The sequence below is a fragment of the Pundamilia nyererei genome, unplaced genomic scaffold (genome assembly GCF_000239375.1).
Source record: "Pundamilia nyererei isolate P.nyererei 1_Seehausen unplaced genomic scaffold, PunNye1.0 scaffold00067, whole genome shotgun sequence".
In the NCBI taxonomy this organism is placed as follows: domain Eukaryota; kingdom Metazoa; phylum Chordata; class Actinopteri; order Cichliformes; family Cichlidae; genus Pundamilia; species Pundamilia nyererei.
In genome coordinates this window covers 2,860,894-2,884,377 of record NW_005187468.1, presented here as the reverse complement: position 1 = coordinate 2,884,377, position 23,484 = coordinate 2,860,894, and the positions used below count along the sequence as shown (strand labels likewise).

At 40.0% G+C, this 23,484-nt stretch overlaps 3 protein-coding genes across 5 annotated transcripts in view; 2 read left to right on the top strand and 1 right to left on the bottom strand.

Annotated features, from left to right (window-relative positions):
* Positions 1–8,828, top strand: part of tmem145 (transmembrane protein 145) — a 41,123-nt gene extending 32,295 nt beyond the window's left edge. The window contains exons 11-15 of the mRNA XM_005736170.2: positions 175–268; positions 3,190–3,362; positions 4,052–4,172; positions 4,510–4,698; positions 6,259–8,828. Of these exons, the coding sequence (XP_005736227.1) occupies positions 175–268; positions 3,190–3,362; positions 4,052–4,172; positions 4,510–4,698; positions 6,259–6,498 (817 nt within the window). The 3' untranslated portion in view covers positions 6,499–8,828. The remainder of the gene's footprint in view (positions 1–174; positions 269–3,189; positions 3,363–4,051; positions 4,173–4,509; positions 4,699–6,258) is intronic.
* A 3,050-nt stretch (positions 8,829–11,878) lies between these two features.
* Positions 11,879–15,079, bottom strand: mrpl17 (mitochondrial ribosomal protein L17). The gene is made up of 4 exons (XM_005736169.1): positions 14,958–15,079; positions 14,663–14,854; positions 12,532–12,600; positions 11,879–12,425 (listed from the first exon to the last, which is right to left on the bottom strand). The coding sequence occupies exons 2-4, from the start codon at positions 14,834–14,836 to the stop codon at positions 12,171–12,173; spliced, it is 498 nt and encodes a 165-aa protein (XP_005736226.1). The 5' UTR covers positions 14,837–14,854; positions 14,958–15,079; the 3' UTR covers positions 11,879–12,170.
* Positions 15,080–19,109: 4,030 nt separating this feature from the next.
* Positions 19,110–23,484, top strand: part of LOC102198250 (trypsin-1) — a 24,399-nt gene continuing 20,024 nt past the window's right edge. Inside the window, exons 1-6 of one of the 3 annotated variants that reach the window (XM_005736166.1) lie at positions 19,110–19,160; positions 19,400–19,550; positions 19,669–19,919; positions 20,027–20,163; positions 20,338–20,439; positions 20,562–20,646. In XM_005736166.1, the coding sequence (XP_005736223.1) occupies positions 19,121–19,160; positions 19,400–19,550; positions 19,669–19,919; positions 20,027–20,163; positions 20,338–20,439; positions 20,562–20,609 (729 nt within the window). In that variant the 5' untranslated portion in view covers positions 19,110–19,120 and the 3' untranslated portion in view covers positions 20,610–20,646. Of the gene's footprint in view, positions 19,161–19,399; positions 19,551–19,668; positions 19,920–20,026; positions 20,164–20,337; positions 20,440–20,561; positions 20,647–23,484 lie in introns of those variants that run through there. The other 2 variants (XM_005736165.1, XM_005736167.1) reach the window with 2 other exon arrangements.

Here is a 23,484-nt window from a genome sequence, read left to right as displayed (position 1 = left end):
TGTGTGTGTGTGTGTGTGTGTGTGTGTGTGTGTGTGTGTGTGTGTGTGTGTGTGTGTGTGTTTTGTATCTTAGCTTTCCTTTGTGTCTCTTAAAGTGTGTCATTGTATTTTCTTCTTATCTTCCTCCAACTTGTGTGCAACCTCTGACCCTGGGTTTATCCTTGCATATCACAGGGCGAGGATCAGTCACAGTGGGTCTGTGAAACTGAGCATCTACATGACGGTTTACACAATTACCTACGTCATCCTCTTCATCTATGAGGCGGAGGTACTGTTTACACAATCACCAACACTGCTGGAAGGGACTGGAAGTTTATTTTTAATATCGATTTTATCTATACATATATTTCTAGCCAGCAGTATAGCATCATACTTTTAGAGCCAGTTACTGTGCCCAGAAATAATCATGCTGACTTTTTCCACTATGTAAGATTGACAGGCTTGTGATAATGTGAGTAGGTGTGCAGGGAAGTAGCTTGGCAGCTATAGTGTGGATTGTTGGCAAAATTTGAACGCCATGCAGTCGACTGGCATAACTCTGAAGTTCTTATTGTTTTAATTTGTCCAATAATTCTTTGGTAACAAAATGCCTGCGAAACTGTACTGGAGCATCAGCTGTGTTCTTGTTTTAATCGCCAATTAGTTTGAGCAGACTTGGACATTTAACTAAGATAGTAAGCGAAATCTTAATCCTGCTAAACATTAGCACATCTTCACCCCTGTGAAGCTGTAAAATGCTCAGTAATGAAAAAAATAATCTTAATTGTTAATGATGCTGATACAGTATGACCATAAACATGTGTGATTCATTTTTAGTTTTCAAAAGATTGCTATACAAATACATATTTGAGGGCTACGTGTGAGAATATTGTTGATGTTATTTACTTAAGCCTGAGCCTGTTCGGTCACGATTTGTAGGTGGGGATCTTATATTCATTTTTTTGCACAGTCTGTTTACTATGTGGTGACTGAATAGATAAATATTAATTATCAAAATTGTGGTCAGGCCCTGTGATAGACTGGGCACCTGTTGAGGCTGTACTTTGCCTCTCACTCTGACATCTGGGATAAACTTCAGGCCCCGGGAGACCCCGAATTGGAGAAAGTTGAAGGAAAATGTATGGATGGATAGAAAATTGTTCTAAATTAATTGAATATTGATTAATTTGCTAATTCAACTATAGCTCCAGAGTCAAAATGAATTAATAATTATGCTAATAATGATTTAATACCAAGCATTTTCTGTTTTCACCTTGTCAAATGTGTGGATTTCATGCTTTTTATAATGCTTTGATTTTGAAGTCTTCAGTGGATAGAATGAAATAGTTGTTTTTTGTACGGATCAATTAATTAAAGCAAGATTGATTGCTTCAATGGGGGAATAACTGAAAGAATAATCAAGACTGAAAATATCCTTTAGTGCCAGTCCTGTGAACGGCGGCGATCAAAGCTTTCAGTTCAAATACGAAAACTTTCCGATCCCTTTGCCCTTCAGGTGTGACATGAAAACAGCGTCTGAATTATATCCGGGATGATTAGGTACAAGATTTCTCACACACCTAAACTCGACACAGCATCTGCACTTGTGTTATTGCTGTCTTTGGCTTTTTTAATAATCTCATAAATATTCATAGAAGAGTTGGGCCCATAGATCAGCGTGGGCCGTAATGGCTTTTCCTGTCAAGTTATTCATTACATTGATACATTACTAATTATGAAAATGCATCAAGTTGATTGTAAAAACAAAATGCTGAAATTCATTGATGAGTTACAAATTTTCTATCTCGACAGAAACAACCAGACAGTTCCCAAGTGCAACCACAACATTTATGGTTCCTTATGCCAGTGCATATAATGTACTCGAGCTCAGATCAAGAACCTTTAGAGTTTTCCTTGACAGGGACGTTAGACTTTGTAATCAGCCTCCACTCATTAATTCTTATGCCTCTCTAGGTTCCAGCTTCGATGAGCTTATGAATTAATAACAGACTCGTTGCATACATCTCTGCATGCTGTAAAGCCTGCAGCAACGTGACATGTAAACATGGTAAATGCAGGGACGGTGGATTACAGTGTTTGAGGACAGCACGGTGGTGATACATTTGGCACAGTGTAGTGGAAGCTCACTGATAACTCTCACAATACAATATGTGGATCCGAGGCAGTATAATTTCTCTGGTGCCTGCCCTCTTATATGGTCGCTGCTATTAAAGAGCTCAAAACTCCAGGGAGCTCCTGCTAAAAATAAGCTTAACTAGGTTACAATTGGAACTGAAAGGAAAACTTGTACACTGTTTCTTGGGTTGCAGTCAGGAATCTGCCAGGCCCTCTGAAATCAAAGCAGGGCTGTGTTCTAAGTGTTATAGCTGTCTGTTACCATATCTGAATGTGTGAAAGCATTTAGTGGGACTCTTTCCAAGTGTCTGAATGAGTGAAAACAATGTTGAATTATTTCTAATCATTCCTACTGGCGATTCAGGAGGAAGTATCAAAAGTGTTTGTACTTCAAATTTTATTTGTGCTTTAAGAGCGAACTCGTGGCCGTAAAAGTGGGATTTTGTCATAGTTCAGTTCTGCCTGAATTTCCTTTTCACCCTTAAATCATAGACGGACAACTTCAAGCTGTTGTGGAAAACCTGTTCACAAAATTCATGCACAGCACAACCACACGTGTCCCTGCAGGTTCAAATCTACATCTTTGCATCTTCTTTTCTCATTCTTAAATTTACAAAATTGTGTACCCTTTTAGATATTGCAATACAGAATTAAAATACTTTTTGACTCTCTGGTGTGCTGGGGAGGTTTCAAGCAGGTCCACACAAACTACTCAGATCTATGCATTATGCAGTATGAGTAACCCTGGATGGCCCATGCTATCCTGTCACTGGACTGTGAAATGCAATCTAGTATCAGCAGATTCAAGCACATGCCCCAAATACACACATACAAAGCCTTGCACACAAATACCAGTGACCTAGTTGTGAAGTATCGGTGTCAAAGACTCGCACTGAATGCTACAAGCAGAGCTTTGCCTCGGTCATCACAGTGGATCTGCTGAACCATGAGCTATCCATCTTGGTAATTAAAGCACCAGCTTCAGTATAAAGCTTCTTCCCTCCTTTTGTGTAAAATATTTTGTACTTGTTTTAATGTGTGCGTGGTAATTTTGGCATCATTTCCTCCTGCCAGTTCTTTGACCCAGGTGAAGTGCTGTACGCCTACGACAGCCCTGCAGGATACGGACTCATGGGCCTGCAGCTGGTTGCGTATGTGTGGTTCTGCTATGCCGTGCTGGTCTCCCTGAAGCACTACCCCGAGAAGCAGCCCTTCTACGTCCCTTTCTTCACCACATACACACTATGGTGAGACCTGCACTGCTCTCTGCGCTTAATAGCACCAGAGATGGTACTGGGGTTTTGATTGCACAAGTATAAAAAAAAAAATACACATTTCTCTGCTTGAGGACTCTCGATTTGAATAATTTATGCTGTTCTGTGGGAAAAAAGTGCATGAGAAAGCTCATGTTTGAGCTATCTGGGAATAAAAAGGTGTTTACACATCTTCTCTGCAGTAGTGTGCGGCCAAACACTTTTACCTCACACGGTTGCAGTGTATCATTGTTTCTGACTGCATGATTGCTAAACAATACTGTGTGTTTTTCTGAGTTGGTGAGATATCTTCTATTAGAATAATTTATGCTTCTTTATATGTGTGCCAGATATTCAGTGCTTTGTACTGGATCAGCTACATACTTCTACACAATCCTGAGAAAAAAAATCTTGAAATTACACTGCTTAGTATCTCTAGCCGTCACCCACTTATATATAACAGCAGAGGCTTGAAATGAAGAGTAGATTACAAAGACGAATATTATCTATGTATTTCTCCCTCATTGCAACCACAATCCCCCGCCTCATTATCCACATCTCTGCTCTTTCCATCTTTATCTCTCTATATGCTTTAAATCTTTTAATCTCTCCCACCATCAGACGACATTCTTGTAGTTTTTTGGGGGTCTTTATGTCTAAATGTGTTCACTTTTCCTCCTCAGGTTTTTTGCTGTCCCTGTTATGGCTCTGATTGCCAACTTTGGGATTCCTCGTTGGGCTCGGGAGAAGATCGTCAACGGCATTCAGCTCGGGATCCATCTCTACGCTCACATCGTCTTTCTTGTTCGTATCGATCGCCCACTCGCATGCAGACGAGTTCATATTATTTAAGTCACTTTTTCCGTTGTCATACATTATTTCTTACTTAACTTCCTCATGCTGGTTGTCTTTTACACACATCATTATCTTCCTTTTTCTCACCTTCGACACGTTATTATTTAGTAATGAGGCAAATTTCCGTTCGCATGCCTGCTCACTACATTCCTCGCACTTTCCTCTTCTCTCTTGGATCTGGATGCGTGAAAGCTACTATATACCCTGATTTTAAACTGTGTATATATGTGTGTGTGTTTATTTTATATGCACATCTGTGTCATTTTCTAATCTGTTTGTCTTTTAGGTTATCACACGGCCTTCAGCTGCCAATAAGAACTTCCCATATCATGTACGAACATCCCAAATCGGGATTCTGCTGTCCAGTCCGAAAGGCGGTGAGGGGGCGGAGAGTTTTCCTCATCATGCCTATGGAAATAGCTCCTTCCTGGGAGACTCGCAACCCAACTTTACCGAACTTTTCTCCATCCAATCAGTAAGTGTAAACTGCAAGTGTTTATGTATATTTGAATTTATAATTGATATTCTGGACTGGAATTAGATATAATACAAGGAAATTGAAGACCCAGAAAACAAGGTGCTTTTATCAGAGTTACTGCACATGTACTTACATACTATATAGAATATAACTGGATCAGTTGTTTCCTAATCCTTTTCAAATGTGCACATTTCTGTGAAAAGTGAAATTACCTCATTGCCTCACCCTAAAAAATTCCATTAGCTTAATAATAAAGTAACTAAGGGAAAATGTTTACAGGGATTACTTCTTCCCAGAAACTTTCATAGCTTCCTAAATGTGATGGGCGAGTGACAGTGAACACAGACTGATATTAAAACACTTTAGCACAGTGAAATAATAATTAAATAGAAACTTTGACCTGATTTGACCAGAAGTATTTTTTAGTCAGATGCATTTACACCCCCCCCCCCCCCCCAAAAAAAAAAAAACCCCAAACAAACAAAAAAACATCAAGCCCCTGACATTTAGGTGGTGCAACATATCTACAAACTTGTTTTTCTGCCCCTACGAGGTTGTGGTGTTCAGGTTTCAAGTTGAGTAGCAATTTTCTTGAAGCCCTTGACTGTGAAAGTTGAGACCTGATAGATGAGTGCCATGAACAAACTCTAGGTTGGTATATCCACACCTTGGACTTCTCTGGCAGGCCTGATTTGTTAGTGGAAACCAGCCAAGTTTCCAGTCTTTGGTTGATATTTGATGGATGCCGCGTCACTCAGGCTGTTGTAAGCGACTCTTCTCAAGCCCTTCACTGGTTTCTTGTGATGGATGGTATCTGAAAGTTTCAGCTTCAATTAGAGCATGGAGACTTTTCTTTCCTTCAGCACCAGCAATCTAAACCAACTAGATAATCTGGCATTGCAGTCAAGACACATTTTGAGTGTGGTCCCACTTGCATTTCATCTACTGGACCACTATTTCTCCTGTGCTTTCCAGTTTTATCTCCATACCTGTGTACTACAGACACCTCTATTAGGATTCATGCTTTCTGGAGTAACTGAGGAGGTATTCTGCCCCCTCAGGCACCTGTCAGGCCCACTAAGCAGGAAGATGGTTGGGTAGATCTGGGGCATTCATCACCGTGGGCTGCACTGGCCTGTGAGCCAGAGCCCAATAGCTGTAGTTACTGTGAACAATTACACTTCCACCAGAGGCCTAGAGACCTGGTAGATATTCAGAGAGCACAAGGTGTTACACACGCTTTCCAAAACACATTTTATACCTTTTTGTTTTCCACTGGTGTTCTTTCTTCTTCAAGAAGAAATACTAGGTCAGACTAAAGACTAAAGATATTTCTGTGTCTTCTGGTGTTATCATTCTGTTATTGGTAGTCATTAAAGGCCACTGTTCCAGTCAGGTAAACCTGTATATGTTTAATTTCCCTCAAAGTATCTCGGGCATTTGCTGCCATAGTTGGTTTACTGATTGGTGTCTGCAAAGTCCTAATTTATGGCCAAGACAGCCTATGTAGAGGATCAGACCATGACAAATGTGAAACTCTCTTCTTCTTTTTTCCAGGAACCGGTAAAGACGGTGGAGGAGACAGTGGCCCGTAAAGGGCCAGATGTGCAGAGAAATAGCGAACAGAAGATCGTCACCACTGCTGCAGACTTAACGTCGATATTGCCCTCACCTCCGCCTCCAATACCCCCGCGCCCGGCCACACGATCACCCCCACTCCCACCCCGGCTTCCGTCCTTTACAGAGTATTTCACCATGCAGAGTGGAGGAGGAGCAGGATTTGGAACAAAGGCATGAGATGGAGAGAAAGGCAGGACAGAGGAAGTTGGGCAGTAGGGCGGGGGGGAGCATGAAAGCAAGGACAGAATGACAATAAAAATAGAAATAGTGACAATAACTTAAGAAATATAGTGGAATTCAAAGTATTACACTTATGACAGAAAAGGTCAGCCGAAAAAAAAGAAATGAAAATGTTTGGAAGGACGATGAAGAGATCATCAGAAAAGTGAATCCCTAAACGGTCGCTTTTCACCTTTGAATGGAAACGATCAGAATGGAGGAGTGAGGGGAAATGGCTGAGGCACAAGTGCAGAGCTTGTTAAAGAATAAAGAAGCAATAAATATTTGATGTTGACCAGTAAAAGGCACACAGGGAGAAAGATGACAAAGTGGATGTAGCCAGAGCAAAAAATGATAGCTGTGCACAAAGCGGAAATGAACAAAATTCTTGAAATAGTTTTCATTCAAAAATTCATGAGGCATTGATGGTGTGCCTGAAAGAGTTTGTAAATAGCTAAACCCGGTGAGTGCTACCAATCTACATAGTTTTTTTTTTTTTTTTTTAAAGAAGGAAAGATTTATTTTTGTTTTTTCCACATCATTAAATTATAGTTGGTGCTGTGACCATAGAGAAACATCATGCCATTACATGTTCTGGGTTAATCTAAAAAATGATTTTTTTTTAATTTTTGACACTGTTTGATAAAGCTTAGATACATTTACTCTATACGAAATCTGTTCGGTTTATTTATATTCTTATATGCCTCCATTGCAGCTGGCTATACTGGATTGATATGCTGATGTGTAACTGTAAATGTCACGTTTACTGTGGGCACTCCTAGGTACAGTGCTTGTAAAAACACGCATGTTTGTATTGTATTTCCTGTCTGATTATATGTACTCAACATGACCACACAATATTTGCATATTGTGTGTATTGAACTCTTTCATTTTGTAAATGCATACAATAAGCTTCAGTATATTTCGACTGGATAAACTCTGTTGTTACTCCAGTCAAAAGCGTCTTGCGCTGTTTGAGACACAATATAAAACAAATGTTATATTGTTTTTTGTTTTTTTTCTTCGGTTGAATTTTCTGTGTATGTAGACGTTGGTGAATGTACTGATGCAATACAGCACAAGGACAGGGGTGATTTTCAAGTTACTGGAATTACTCTAGTATACCTTTTGTCAATTTTTCTTTTTGCCTCTCTTTGGCTTGCTTACATCTGACACATCCATGACTTAAAAGCTGGAGGCTGCCTTTTTTTATAGAATACAAGTAACTTCATTCTCACCTCTGTCTCAATCCTGAAACACGAATATTATATTTGTCGGGTTCTCGCGCCTGAATAATTTACCCAGTGTGAGAAGCTGAACAAATATTACTAGTTTTGTATCCCCTAATATTGAGCTATAACAAGAAAAAACAACAAAAAAAACCTTGTAGATGAACTGTGAAACAGATACCGTGTACATTTCGTCTGTCCTGCATGGAGCACTTTAATGTTCCTGGTCTTAGTCTGTTTATTCGTGATGATGTCACCTTATAAGACTGCTTTGAAACCTGTATTCCTACAACATCGAGTACTGTTCCAGATGCATACACCTGTAAATACAGTCCAAAAACGCCATCAACTGTCCAAACGTTTGAAGTTAACGTTTCATGCTTAGTCAGTGTAACACAACACTGAGTCTCACATGCTGGTTAGAATTATGTAAGGGTGTCATTGAGACTGAGTACACTTGACAAATTCAGTGTTTTTTTTAAATCTCGACCTTTCATTCATTTCTGGCTTATAAAATCTGTGGCTCTGCTAATTATCCACAGATGTGTCACTGGCAATCTTTCTGTAATGGAGTTTAGGCAACGTTAGGACTGTGGTGTGTACCTTGTAATGTAATCAGAGGTGTAACTTAGTCTGTGCAGCTGAATGATACTTGAATTGGAGTATTAGCTGTTATTTCTGATTATGTTTCTGATTTGTATTTGGCATGTCTGCCATTTTGTCATCTGTTGACCATTGTTATGGTTGCCATGACTTGACAGATTAGAAACTGGGTGACTCGATATACCTACTGAATTGTGTATCCCTGCTTCAACCTTGTTTATAATGACTTTTAATTACAGAAATGACACAAAGAACTGGGGACAGAGCGCAAAGAAAAGAGATTGTGTATGCATGACAGAAAACAGCACAGCTTTTAGGCTACTCAGAGTGATCTGGTTAAGAGCACATCATTAAAGCACCGTCAAATGCATTTTAATGGTGTCAAATAATAATTCTAAAGAAGCTGTACATATACACTTTTTGCCAAAATAATAAAAAAAATCTTTGGTTTTATTAGAGGCTTTGCCTGGCTTTGTGTTATATGGCTCCTGTGTTACGATCCAGTTAGGACAAGGGCACGTGTCCAAAGGAGTAAATCTAATATTTATAAATCAAATTTAGAATCTGTTCTCATTACAAGTCCATTAAAGTAAAACACCACAGGGACAGACTCCAGCCTGCTCACAATCTGATGTAGGCTAGCCTAATTGTTTCGCAGTCACTGCCAATATCCTGTTTGGTGACCCCTGAAGTACAGAGCCACAACTAAATGCCAGTTTCTGTGTTTGAGTTTCAGGTAGAGACACAAGCTTTCAATATGACTAATGTAACAGTCTTCAGAGAAAAAATTCAAATATAATGCTTGGTAATGAGCAGTGTGATATAAAGCAATGTTGCTTCCCAGCAAGAAGGTGCCTGGTTTAAAGCCAGGCTGGGGCCTTTTTTCTGTTTGCATGTTAGAGTAACCGGTGAATCTAAACCGAGAATGAGTGGTTATCTGTCCCTTTGTGTTAGCTCTGCAATAGACTGGCAGCCTGTCCAGCCCAGCTGTGATCCTGAATTGGATAAGAGGATGGATGAATTTGTTTTTTTCTTTAGTTTAAAAATACACAGCTATTGCTGGAGCCATGGCTAATGTTATTAGTTACACATGTGCTTCCACACTGAGTCATTCACTGCTCCCTAGATGATAAACACTGTATACCAAAAGGTGCACTTTTATAGTCTAGTAAGCAATAAACTGACAATTTGAGCACATGAATCACCGCTGTTATTGTTCCCAGAAAAAGTGACATGTGACACATTGTATTAGGGATTTGTCAGTATGAAGTAGTGTATATGCAAAGGCACTAATAACAGGATGGTGGAGGGAAGATGTAGGCCATTATTTTGTAAATTTAGGTCTTAGATGTGAGATTGGCTGCCACTTTATTAGGTACATTTTACTAGTTATCATTTTGGACCCTGTTTTGTCTTCAGAACTCCATTAATTTATTGTGACATGGATCCAACAAGGTGCTTGACACAATCCTGAGAGATTTGGTCCTTATTGATTTAATATCACAGAGTTCCTGAAGAACCCAAAGATGCTCTGTTGGATTGAGGTCTGGTGACTGTTCAGGCAATTTGAGTGCAGTGAACTATTTCCAATTAACCTATCCCCACAAGGGATAGGTTAATTGGATAATCCAAATTGCCACTAGGTGTGAATGTGTGAGTGAAAGTGAGTGCGAATGGTTGTCTGTCTCTGTGTGTTGGCCCTGCGACAGACTGGCGACCTGTCCAGGGTGTACCCCGCCTCTCGCCCTATGACAGCTGGGATAGGCTCCAGCGCCCCCCGCGACCCTGAAAAGGAGAAGCGGAAGCGAATGGATGGATGGATGGGAACTATTTCTATTTTCAAGAAACCAGTTTGAGGAAATGCACTGTGATGCTATCCTGCTGGAAGCATCCACCAGCAGACGGGTACATCGTGCTCATAAAGGGTGAGCAACAATACTCAGGTTGTGACATGTAAATTACACTGTTTGTGCCAAATTCTGACATTCCCATCAAAATGTTGCAACAGAAATCAAGACCAGGAAATCTTTTGTTACTCATTTTTTTGTGAGTCTGTGCAAATTGTAGCCTTGGCTTCCTGTTTCTGACAGCAGTGCACCTGGTGTGAACTTCTGCTGCTATAGTCCATCTGCTTCAAGGTTCAACATGTTGTGCATTCAGAGTTGTTCTGATCATGGTGGTCCAGGAAAATCAGAGTAGATCAGCAGTTTCTGAAATACTGACCAGCCCATCTGCCATGAATGAATTGAGCTTCTGCCACAGATTATCGGATTAGATATTTGCAACAGTGAGTCGCTGAACAGGTGTACCTAACAAGATGGGTAGTGATTGTACAGTTGTGCTTTATATAAATTAAATTTGAACATGTCCATAATTCCTTGTGTTAGTTCCGCTGTTGACTAATTTTATATATGGCGTGTCTACCATTGTCTGTGCTGTTGCATGTCAATAGACGTGACTCAGGTGGCTGAATCACTACTTCAACCTTGTCTATACTGACATTAACTACAAGACTGGAAAACGATTAGTGAAGAGAACTTAGAGACAACGTACTGTCCAGAAGTCCTCCTTTAAACTGGAATTACACCAATTTGCACATGAAGGCAACCCTGTATAACCCTGCCACGTGTATTATATTTGAAGTTTAGAGACTTACATGATCACTGCAATCCTTATCCTGAAAAACATAAACTGCGCAAAAATAACAGATGTAGCAACAAGTATATATATTAAAACTCATATATGTAAATTGCTAGTTTTAATTTGATTTTTGTTAACACTCAACAGTCAACACTCTGAATTTTCTGGCAATTATTTAATTGCTCAGGCTTTACAGGGTTAAAACCAGTCACATGTAAATTACATTACTCGCCTGGTTGCAGTGCACTGTACTACTGGTAAACTGATTGCTGCTGTTCACTTTAACATGCATCGCACACCTAAACAGTACTGCAGGACAAGCATACCCTAACGCTGCAGTGCCCATACCAAGCAGGACAATGAGCTCTGGCACACCGCAAAAAGTGCAACAGCTCAGGGGACTTGACAAAGAGTTCAAGGGGTTGACCCAGCCTCCAAACTCCCCAGATCCCAGTCCAATCGAACATCCGTGGAATGCGCCATTACAAATCCCATTCCACGGAGGCTCCACTGTGCAACCCACAGGACTCACAATCATCTACTGCCATTCACCACAGAACTCTCCCAGAGGTCCCATGCCCCAGCAGGTCAGAGCTATTTTGCCAGCTTGAGGAGAGCTGTGTAATGTAATTCAGGAGGTTTTAATGTTGTGGTTGATTGGTGTATATGTCACAAGGAGCGCTATGCATCCTGTAACGCCTTCAGAAAATTGATGACATGTCCAAAAATAATAGTAACATTGCTTGTGCTTGAAAACAACAAATTTCTAAGAGTCATGCTCTGTTATAAACAGGAGATATGGAATATGCAGTTGTAGAGTAGCACAATTTTGATCATTACTTTGACTCTTAAAATTATAACCACAATCACCACACAGGAAAAGCAGTTTATTTGTGAACCTATTTATGAATGCTCAACAGCATGAATCTGGATTCATTAACAATCAAAGGAAAACCAAACATTTCTTGCTTATCTTAAGAAAGAATATTTATTAATACACAATCAGAAATACTTTACAGAGCTGCGGCTTCTTTTGGTAAAGAACTGCATCAGTGTCTTTAAGCCACAGTCTGCAGAATATGCAAGTGGCTGTTCAGGAGCATTTCAGTACCCCACCATCACCCTTCAGCAATCTTTGATCCATCTCCATGGTGGCAACTACGGCTTTGTGTCTAACTGTTGTGCCCTGTCCTCTCTGTAGCCTTTGAGGAGCTGGTTGATAAGAGTCAGTTCATTTTCCTTTTTTGCAGGATAAAGGGGTGGGAAAGGGTTGCCTTTGTACTCCAGAACAGCCATCTTAGCTCTGTCCAGGTTTTGTCTGTTGGGGATGCGTGCCAGCCGTGTGTAGCTGTTTGAGTGGTTCTCAAACCTTGGAGCCAGGACCTTGAAGAGCTTTGGGACCAGATCCTTCTCCTGAAGAGAAGAAGCATACTTAAAATAAGCTTCACATCAACTGTTTTATATTCAGAGCTACACGGTTATTATCTTTACAAAGTGAAGAAGAGCTGCAGACACATACCGTCAGCCAAAAACTGGCCATTTTCATCGCCTTCTCATCAGTGTCTCCCTTTTTGGCATAGTCTACCAGCTAGAGGGAAAAAAGAAAAGATAAAAGAAAACATCGAAAGTCAGATGCATGTCAAAGAAAATGAATTAAAGACCTCTTCCAAAAAATATAAGGTTTTCAAACCTTGCTAAGAAGTTTGAACCATGTTTTTTTAATATGCTAGAAGACAAGTCATGAACAAATTTAAAAAAACAAAACAAAAACAGCTACTATTGCAGCATGCTAATTAAAATGAAAATCACAAATTCAGGCAGTCAGGATTTCACACATATACCGAATATTAGGGCAGGACTCATGTTATCTGTGTGTCCTCGTTTTGTTTCAGTTAAGTGTGAGAATCTGCTGCTTTTTCTGTCATTTACAGTTGCGTGAGTTTCGTCATCTCATCCGTGTCTTACACTGATCCACGTGAAAACAGAGAGCAAAGAAGTGATGATTAATTTGACTTGACAACTTGTGATGTTGCCCTGAGAGAGGGGAAAAAAACAAACCTTTCTTACAAGTGTTAATCTATTTAATTGTTATATTTGTATTAACCTGTTTTTTTGATTCACTTTAATAGCTGAAACTTGCTAATTCTCAGTGTGGTACAGGCTCTGTATATTTTGTCAGGATCCTCTAAAACACTCGGTTTTACGTAGCGAGCAATTTTGTGAGTGCGGAGCCAAGGCGTGTGGCGAAGACCAATTTACATATTCACAGATGTCTGCATACTGAATAAGGCAAAGTTTTAGAGTTAGAACAATTTTAATGCAATAAAGGGTTATTTTTATATGAAAAACAACTTCTAAACAGGGATGAGCAAAACTATTTCAACTTCCTTCTAATAACACTCAGTAGGAGTCTACACAGTGCAGACATGCACACATATTAATATGCATAACCAGTTCCTATCAACTGAATAATGAAAAACTTTTAAGCCGCAAACTGCTCAGTGACATACTATATGCACAAATTTCCCACACAGGGGTTCTCCACCGCAATATGATGAAACTTGAGTGTGCTTCACACACACCTAAACCCAATTTAAACTACACACCAGGACTCACTAAACACTATTCGTGTTCAACGCAAATAAAGGATCCCTATTAGATAAAAGGCAGTTAGAGACATCTCTCTAATCCAGTGGAAGGTGTGACATGAGAAAGCCTAACCCTAACCACAGTGGGGAACAGATGTTTTGAGAGGCATGTGCACACCTCATCCCATGCTGCTGTAGGGCAGGCGTGTGCAGAAACACTAATGTGTGTCCCTTTGGGAGTGGATACACCTGTTAGTCAATATTCCACAGCGCCAGTGATCCGCTACCTGCTCTTGCTGTGGAAGTATTTTTTATACTCTTTTTGTTATTCTGGGGAGTGGGTGGGGTATTCTCACAAATCATATCAAGACATTTGGAGCCAGAAAGAAGTGGAAAGGTAAAAGCTACAATCAGTTTTGGCAAAATCGCCAAGAAAGCTGCAGAAATTGCAGTCAAAACATAACATAGCAGTGGTATTATAAATATTTTAAGTAGCCAAGAAGTACTGTTTTGATAGTAGGTACAATAGTACAGAAATTACTTTTTTGCTTACAAAAAAGGTCACTTATTTAATATATAAATTACTTATAAAACTCCTTTAATATTGTCTATATACAGCCTATACGGCTCAGATCTCAGTCAGACGGTGCAGGCTTATGAATGAATGAATGTGTATTTTCACAATCTGCAGTGGAAACAATGAGCTGTGAAAACCAGCAAGCGTTCATTTCATTGATTGGTCGGAAGAACGTGTCTGTTTCAGCTGACCGGAGAGTGACCCGAGTGTTGCACTGGCCAATATGAACTGATTGATTAAAACATTGTTTATATTAATTGTTATGTTAGTAACATTAGTGAGCTGCTGTGTGTGTAACAATCCTCTTAAGATGTGAGTCCACGTGTTTCTACCTAATAACTGTACTGGCCTTATTAGAAAGGCATCCCCGCAGATTAAACAATAATGTTATTAATAATTACTCATATTGAATTTGGCTAGTTAGAACTACTCAGATACTGTTAGATTTCACAGTTTCTAAGCATGCTGGTTCCTCACATGGTCACCTTTTCGGCGTAGAAGCGGACTTCATCTGCTCGGGCCAGCGTGGTTTCTATCCTCTCGTGTCGGACCAGTCCTGTCAAAATGTTGCGCAGCATGTCGATCCTGGACCGCGGGCCCAAACCCATCCTCCGGGCCATCCGGCCGTGGGAGATCAACATTTGCAACGTGAGGCGCATTTTGTCGGATAGCTTCGCCTACGAGAGCCCGCGTCAGACAAAATAAAACTCAAAAAGCAAAGAAACGTTTAGAATATAATCTACCTAAACCACTGTTTCTACACAAAATAGAGCAGGTTACCTAAATGTTAGAAATATTCCGGAGGTCACATATATCAACGATATATGTGCAAGAGTTGACATTGGTGGTACGTCGGTTAATACGTCCGACTGGGTTGCGAAATTGCGAGAAGATAGTTCCGCTTAACACCGCCGCTACCTCACCTACAACTGGGGTCCTTTTTAAAAAACACCTTCTCTATATGTTTTTGTTTGTTTGGTTAAAAAGGATTGTTATACTGTTGTTGCGTGTGTGCATGTAAACTGTGTAAACTGATGAATGTTACGAAACTATTCATATCTAGATAACTGTTAGGCATTGTTGTGCCTCCCACGACTCAAAAGGTTATGATCCAGTCTCAAAATTTCGACTTATTCCTGTTTCAAAATTGCTGAACTTTTTTCAGATGCCACCCCAAAAAGGTTGTTTCAGTGGTAAAAAGTTTTTTTTAAATGATAAACTATCAGAGCATTATTAACCCAAGAGTTTGCAGGCTGATTTTAAAAGGGTTAGCTGGACTGAACTAGACTCATTCACCACTGAGTCAAGACAGAAGTAGAGTACAGATACACCTGAAAGGGCTGTATCTGAGTGTTGTGTGGTATAGATGTATAATAGAAGGTTTTGACAATGACAACTACTTAATAATAGTATTTTGCTTTAAAGAGGAACAAATATTGTTCTTTGTATAGAAGAATTATTTTGAAATGTACAGGTTTTTGTATCACATATTTTCCTGTTTGAAAGGCATAAGAACCAATAAATGATGTGACTGATTAACACGAGAAGGAGTTACTGACCAGTCTATGCTTTCAACAGATGCTAATATGAAAGCTTTGACATAGTAATGAATAAACCTCCCAAAACATGACTCGTGGATTTAATAGGACCGATGGGAATTTGGAGAATTTCTGTCACAAAAATACAGATTGAATCCATGCATCCATTTTCTTTTGCTTATACTTTTAAGGGTCAGGGAGCAAAGTTTGCTGGTATGCGCAGCATACATTAAATAGGTGATAGTGGTTTATGTTAAAGAAATGGTCCTGGTCTCTGTGCATTACTTTGATATAAATGCCAGGATTTGTTTTGTCAGTACATCCATAACCCCCAAAGGCACAACACTCTGAGAGCAAGGTAAGCAACCGATATTTGAATGAGTTTCAAATCTAGCTATCTAGCTATGAAACTATATGTATGAAACTTTTACAGCCATACCTTCTATATAGGATGCAAGCACAGCAAAATGTACTTTGTAATCACTAACCTTGACTTGGCTGTAGCCTGTTGCACTCCAGATGGCCATGTTCACAACAGCAGTTGCAGAATGTTTCCTAACCCACATACATATATATATATATTTTGATAAACCAACAAAAAATGTTGTTTCAAGCAAATGAGAAAAGACAAATAACACCAGCCAAGTAGACCAATCATTTGTTAAAATATGCATTGGATTTGTTCTTTTATGTAATTGCAAGGCAGAGCAATATTCACTTAATTAACTTTCTTCTTGACTAAAGATGATTATCAAAATTATTGCTTATAATTAAATATTATAAATGAGCTATTTATTTGACAGCATAAATGTAAATATTAAAATGAAAAAAGATATTAATAAGATGTGAAAATAAAGAACTGCATCCTGCTTTATGTGGAATTCCCAAAGTTACTCTGGTATAGGTTAAAATACATTAAAGTATCCCTACTTTTAAAAAATGTAACAGCTGGAATTAGTCATGATAAATATTAATGACTTTTTTTTAGTAGCTTTTACATTGACACAGAAAAAAATGTAAGAATTCTAATAAACAGTCTGAGGATTAGACATACATTTAGCATTTAGTATGCGGGACTCTTTAAAATCTAACAATAATTGAAATGTAGATAATTGCAGGACTGCAGGATTGTTAATTGTCACACAGCAGTTGGAAATCAGCAGCAAACCTCTGTATTACTGATACATTGATTATTCAAATCTAAATTTCTGAATGGGTCTGATTAATTTGAGTCATCCATTATGCTGCAATCATTTTTGCTATAAGAATAGTTACATGTTGTCCTATTTGATTTCCCACTGCTGCATATTTCTTTTATGGTTGAGTTCTGAACTCGGCCTTGGTGTTATGTGAACAATCCATATGTTGCAGCCATACGGGGTTAGATTTAGAAGCCTTACAAGTCTGGAATGGACCACCTGCGTCTGGTTTTCACCTCACTATCAATTTGTGTGTTTTAGTTGACTGGCTATCACAGGATAAAGACTGAAGTGAAGTAAAAGGATACAATTTCAGCCATGAAATCTCTGGTTTTCATTTTGCTAATTGAAGTTGCTTGCAACTGCAGACAGTGTCTTGTGCACTGTGTATGTTTCTATAGTGCAACAAATGAATTATTATTTCTGTGTCAACAGATGATGATGATGGGTATGAGTGTGAGCCCTACTCCCAGCCCCAATCAAGCGTCTTCTGTGGTTGCTCCCTGGTCAATGAGAACTGATGCAACTGATGGGAAAAATGAACAGAAAATCAAAATCTCTTTTTATCAGCTTCTTTGTCTGTCTTTTGCATGGAGTTGTGTATGGGAGATCATCATACTGGAGCCACTGAGGGTAATGAGGAGTTTGTTAGTGTTTTCCATATAATCCAACAAGCCTTCTGTGACAGTTTGGCACTTGTGAATGACATCAGGCTGCTCAAGCTCAGCTGCCATAGTCAACCAGTATGTGCAGCCTGTGGCTCTGCCCGCTGGCTGTGCCTCTTCTGGGACCACTTGCAAAGTCTCTATTATCCCCAATGTTCTTTTGTATTTGCTGCAGCTGCTGACAGGCTGCGGTGTGCAGAAATTCCCATCCTGTCTGAAGATTACTGTCACATTACATACCCCAATGTAGTTGACTACACCGTATTCTGTAAAGGATACCTGGATGAAGGCAGGCTCCTGCCAGATATGTTTCTACTTTTCTGACAACATACGTTCAAACTGGACCAACCACTTTATTTTATTTCTTTAAAGTGCTGAGGGCTGAGCATTGCATTGCAAAAGTTCAGAGTTCAAGTATCAAGATTCACTGCATGTAAGTCCAAGTTTTTCCTCTCAAGGTGACTCTGGAGGTGCTGATTTCTGCAAAGTTGTGCTGCAAGATGTATATTGGGGATATAGAAAAGCTGAGAAAAGCTATCCTACACCAAGGCATCATGTTAGTGCTTCCAAACACCCCATCCTGACTGATGCTGTTCAGTTTCTATGTCTGTGTTATGATTGAGTGGCTGCACAACACAAAGGCCATGCATTAACTGTGTATAAATTGGACTGGTTCTTATATAGCACTTTTCTACTCTATTTGAGCACAACTTGCCTCATTCACCTATTCACACAAGCATGCATCAGAGAGATATTTAGTGGGGATTGAACCCCCAACCTTCCGGTTAGTAGGTGACCTGCTCTGCTGCCTATATTTTTCAGCATTTATATCTCACATATAATTCTCCCTTTTCAAATCAAATCAAATCACAGCACTTGCTCTATCACAACTTTATATGCATGTCCTATGTTTTATGAATAAAACAAAGCACATCATTTCTTTCTTGGGGCAGAGGCAAACCTTTCATATCTGAATTTAGTTTCCAGATTACAAGGCTGACGTGTAACTGGAGATGTGGTATGTACCTTTACAGTGTGACCAGAAAAACAAACCAAACTCCCATTTCCGTCAGCTAACAGTTAAATTAATCAAATTTATACCAAAATAAAATTTGCGTGATTTAATTTGGTCTTAAGAGTTGCTTTATAGAATATTGCACAGGATTAATGTCAGAACATTACACATAAATGAAATGATTTGTTTTGCTGTGACTGTATTAACGATGCGATGCATTAGGGAAAGAGTTTCTAACAAGTTGTTTGGTTTATATTAACAATTTGTATACATATATTACAGATATGAAACATAAGTCAGTACAGATAATAGAGAAGCAAAAACTGTCTACATCACACATTGCATTATGACTTTCCTTGTTTGCTAAAAATTAAGCCATCCCTATGCAAATAGCGAGGCCAGTTTCAAAGACCATCCACAGAGATTGGTTCCTCACTGACCAATAGGAGCTCCCCAGCTCTCTCCCTGTGTATGTAAATCAGAGCTCCAGGTGAAGTTCTCTCATCTGTAGGATCACTCAGCAACCATGAGGTCTCTGGTCTTTGTTCTGCTCATTGGAGCTGCTTGTGAGTGTTTGTGAGAAGTTTTAAGGCTTCTTCTCTGCTAACAGTTGGTTGGCTTTCTTCCCAGATCTCATCATTAATCATCATAGCTTTATTATCTCAAAGTGGAAAATTAATTATGTTTCTGTATGCACTCAAATAGGTTTGATTTATGCATTTGACTGGAAATCAAACAGCATAGATGTTTCCCTCCTGATGTAAAAGTGTAGGAGTAAACAGTTTGTTTACACTTGTGTTTTCAGTTGCCCTGGATGACGACAAGATCGTCGGAGGGTTTGAGTGCACACCTTACTCTGAGCCCCATCAGGTGTCTCTGAACTCTGGCTACCACTTCTGTGGTGGCTCCCTGATCAATCAGAACTGGGTTGTGTCTGCTGCTCACTGCTACAAATCGTAAGTATATTTCTATAAGATCTATAAGATTACAGGTCTGATTTTCAGACCAAAGTTGTGCAAAATAAATTTTTATTGGAAGTTTTATACTAATTTCCTGTTTTTCAAATGTTTTCAGTCGTATCCAGGTGCGTCTGGGAGAGCACGACATTTCGGTCAATGAGGGAACTGAGCAGTTCATCGACTCCTCCCGTGTCATCCGCCATCCACAGTATGATTCCTGGAATATTGACAATGACATCATGCTGATCCAGCTGAGCCGGCCTGCCTCCCTCAACAGTTATGTGCAGCCTGTGGCTCTGCCCAGGAGCTGTGCTCCCGCTGGCACCATGTGCAGGGTCTCTGGATGGGGCAACACCATGAGCTCTAGTGAGTAACTTCTGCACGTTAGCAGTTTAAAGTTAAAAATGTTTCATGACATTTGGTTCCATCAGCATGAATCGTTGTTCATCCATACTCTGTTTCAAACATTGCAGCTGCTGATCGGGACAGGCTGCAGTGCCTGAACATCCCCATCCTGTCCTACAGTGACTGTAATAACTCTTACCCTGGCATGATCACTGACTCCATGTTCTGCGCTGGATACCTGGAGGGAGGCAAGGACTCTTGCCAGGTATGTAATAAGTCAAACCTGCAACTGTCCCCTTCTCGAATAGTAAAGCTTTCTTAAAATGCCACAAGAGTGGATGTATCCCACAATGACAACAACACATTTAATTTATATTTAATTAGATTTAAATAATAATTTCTTGACATCCATCTTTGTTTTCTTTACTTTTATTTTCAGGGTGACTCTGGTGGCCCTGTTGTGTGCAACGGTGAGCTGCAGGGTATTGTGTCCTGGGGCTATGGATGTGCTGAGAGGGACCACCCTGGTGTCTATACCAAGGTAAAACTATATGCTTTCTTTAATTTAAACAGTTATGTCATATTCAATTCACATTGTGTGGCTTCAGTTAAACTTCATCATCCTGTCTACATTAACAAATCTCAATCTGTCTCCATTCACAGGTCTGCATCTTCAACGACTGGATTCAGCAAACCATGGCCAGCTATTAAGTCCGATCCTTCGATCACCACACCAGTTTAACTCTGCTCTTCTGTAGAGTTCTGAATAACATGCAGTCAACTAAATCAATAAAATCACACAAACTGAGTACTGTTTTTTCATTTGTTTTACAATATATACATTTGATCAATAAAGAACTAACATAGACATGATAGCCAACAGCTAATTAAGATGTAGCAGACAGTCATTCACAGTATTGTTCATATAAATGTAAGGCACACACAGAACGTTATACACCTTGACCTCCATTAGTTTTACCCGATTATCTGCAAATTGTTTGACAGAAAAAAGAAAAATCAGTGCCAGAGATGCCAGCAGGATCAACAAACTAATCCGCAAGGCTGGAAGCATCATTGGTCAGAATTTGGAGGTCTTTGAGTCAGTGAGGGACAGGCGGACACTGAACAAACTGGCCTCCATCATGGACAACCCATTCCACTCACTCCATTTCACACTTCTGAGGTGGCAGATCTCCTTCTCCATCAGACTGATTCAACCTCACTGCCATAAAGAACACTTTGGGAAATCATTCCTACCGTTCTCTGTAAAGCTTTATAACAACTCTTTACTCTGTGACAGGTGAACACACCTGCCAGGCATAAGATCCCAAACATATTTTGTATGTTTTGTTGTATTTTAATCTGATTACTTCTAAGTAATCAGATTACTTAGAAGCTTTTTAATTTATTACTCTCGATGAATCGCATTTAATTGCTCAAGAAAATTTGCCCCAGAGTCTGAAGACAATGAAAAGAGGTGGAGGCTCTTTGCCTTTGCTGGCTCCTTTGTGCTGGCATCTTTACACTGTTCCTGCAGCAGGACCTCAAGGCTGGTCCAAACCTCTTCTCGCTCTCCCCTTGCAAGACACTTTAAATCCTTAAAGCCTGGGTCAAGCACAGTAGCTATCTTGAGCCACTGATGGTTGAGTGTAGTTACACGTTGGGATAGGTCCTTTGTGAAGGCAGTTTTAAGTTTCACCAAGTAGTTTGAGTCATCATCAGAGGCCTCCATGGTGTGATGCAGATGGCAGAAAGCAGTTAAAACTACTAAACCTAAGACATATGTCTCACCTCCAAGAAGCTCAGTCACAAACCTGTAGTAGACAGTTCAAGAAAGTAATTATTCATCTACACAGTAACTGTCAACTATAGAGCTTTTTGAAGAAACAGTAACAAAGTTAAAAAATAGCTTTATTTGGCTGCATGGCTCAAGGACAGTCACCAGCTTTTGGAGTTTTACCAGCTCTGATGGAGTTAAAATGACTAACTTGTGCTTTTTTTTGTCTAAAGCAGCGAGACAGCCTCTTGATTCTTTAGTAGACAAGAAACCACATCCAGTGTTGAATTCCATCATGTGGAAACATCCTGTATGAGTGGCTCTTTGTGTTGCCCCAGTCTTGTTTGCTGCTGGTGCAGTTCATCCATATTAGCAGGGCTGTCTGTAATGCATCTAATTTTGCTTGCTTTTCAAGCTGTTGAATTTTACTTGAAATAGTCGTTCAGCACAGCAGTTGAAAAGTTGGATCACCTGACACTAACTGTAGCACATTGTCTAACCCCCTATCTTCTACCACCAATAGTGGTCTACAGTCCAGAGCAATCCATTTTGCAAGTGTAAGTTTGTCTGATGTTGACTTACTAATTTTGCCCTGAAGTCAGTCTTGATGCATTCTCAATCATCCAGGAAAGTAAATTGCCATCTTACAATGCTGTGATTGCAGCCATTCCCCAACTCTCTGTGAATGGTACTCATGGCCATTGATCAGTGGGTTTTGGTCAGTGGTTGTTGACCAATGGTCATGAGAATTTGCATAATTATGATGAAGGAACTGACCTCCCAGCCCATTGTTCCCTCAGTGGGCTGGTTTCAGTCATTATGCAGATGTACTGTTTATAAGATTGGGGAAACCCGCAGTCAGCTGAGACTGAAGAAGTCACTCGGATGAGTGATGAAACGTTTCTCCCACAAAACGCTACGTCCAGATGAAAAGAATCAACTTTTGGAGATCAGAAGTCAGTAATTTCATCAAGTTTGGGCTGCCGACACCTTTTTTGGTACTCGGACTGAGACTCATAGTGCTAACAGCTCCAACAGTTTCGGTCCTTGCTGTTTTGTATTTAGATGGTACCCTAAGGTTGAAGTGCTTCGGTGGTATGCAAACTCCTTTTTACACAGTTTGCACAAACCCACGCTTTTATCAAGGCTTCTGTCAGGTAGTCCTTTCAAAATGAACTTTGCCTTTGATCAGTCCTAGCAACAGGCTTTCTTCTGATTGTTGCTCTGATGTGAGCATCAGTTTAATCTATACCAGGAAATTGTGCATTAACAAAAGTTCTCCTTTGCTTGGAATGCAAAAGCTGTGTCCAAATTCAGAGGCTGCATCCTCCTGAGGCCGATTACGTCACACAGCGACATGACAAAGGCTGCCCAAATTCGAAGACTCCTCCAAATGCGGCTGACAAATGCGTCCTTTATTTCCCCAGATTTGAAGGATGGATTGGGTGTATCCTTCGTGGCTCAGCCTATCCCAGAATTCATAGCGCGGCACAGCTAATTCCAATTTTCAACAATGGCAGCAGCAACTTAGATTTAATATTACTCTTATTACTCTTATAAACTTTTAAGATATTATCAGGCGAGGATGTAGCTGTGTAAACTTCAAATATCTGTGTCGCGGTCGGGCGGATCACACACAGTGATTCGGCGTGCCCGTGTGGCGTGCTGGTTAGACCCAAGCGCGGCGAAGGCTAGCGGTGGGTTTGGAGCAGACACGCAGTTACTCTAGTAATGATCAGTGCGCGAAGCGTGGCTTCGGAACTGTCGTTACAGACAGAGAGCGAGTGGAGCCGGGAAGAGAAAAAGGAT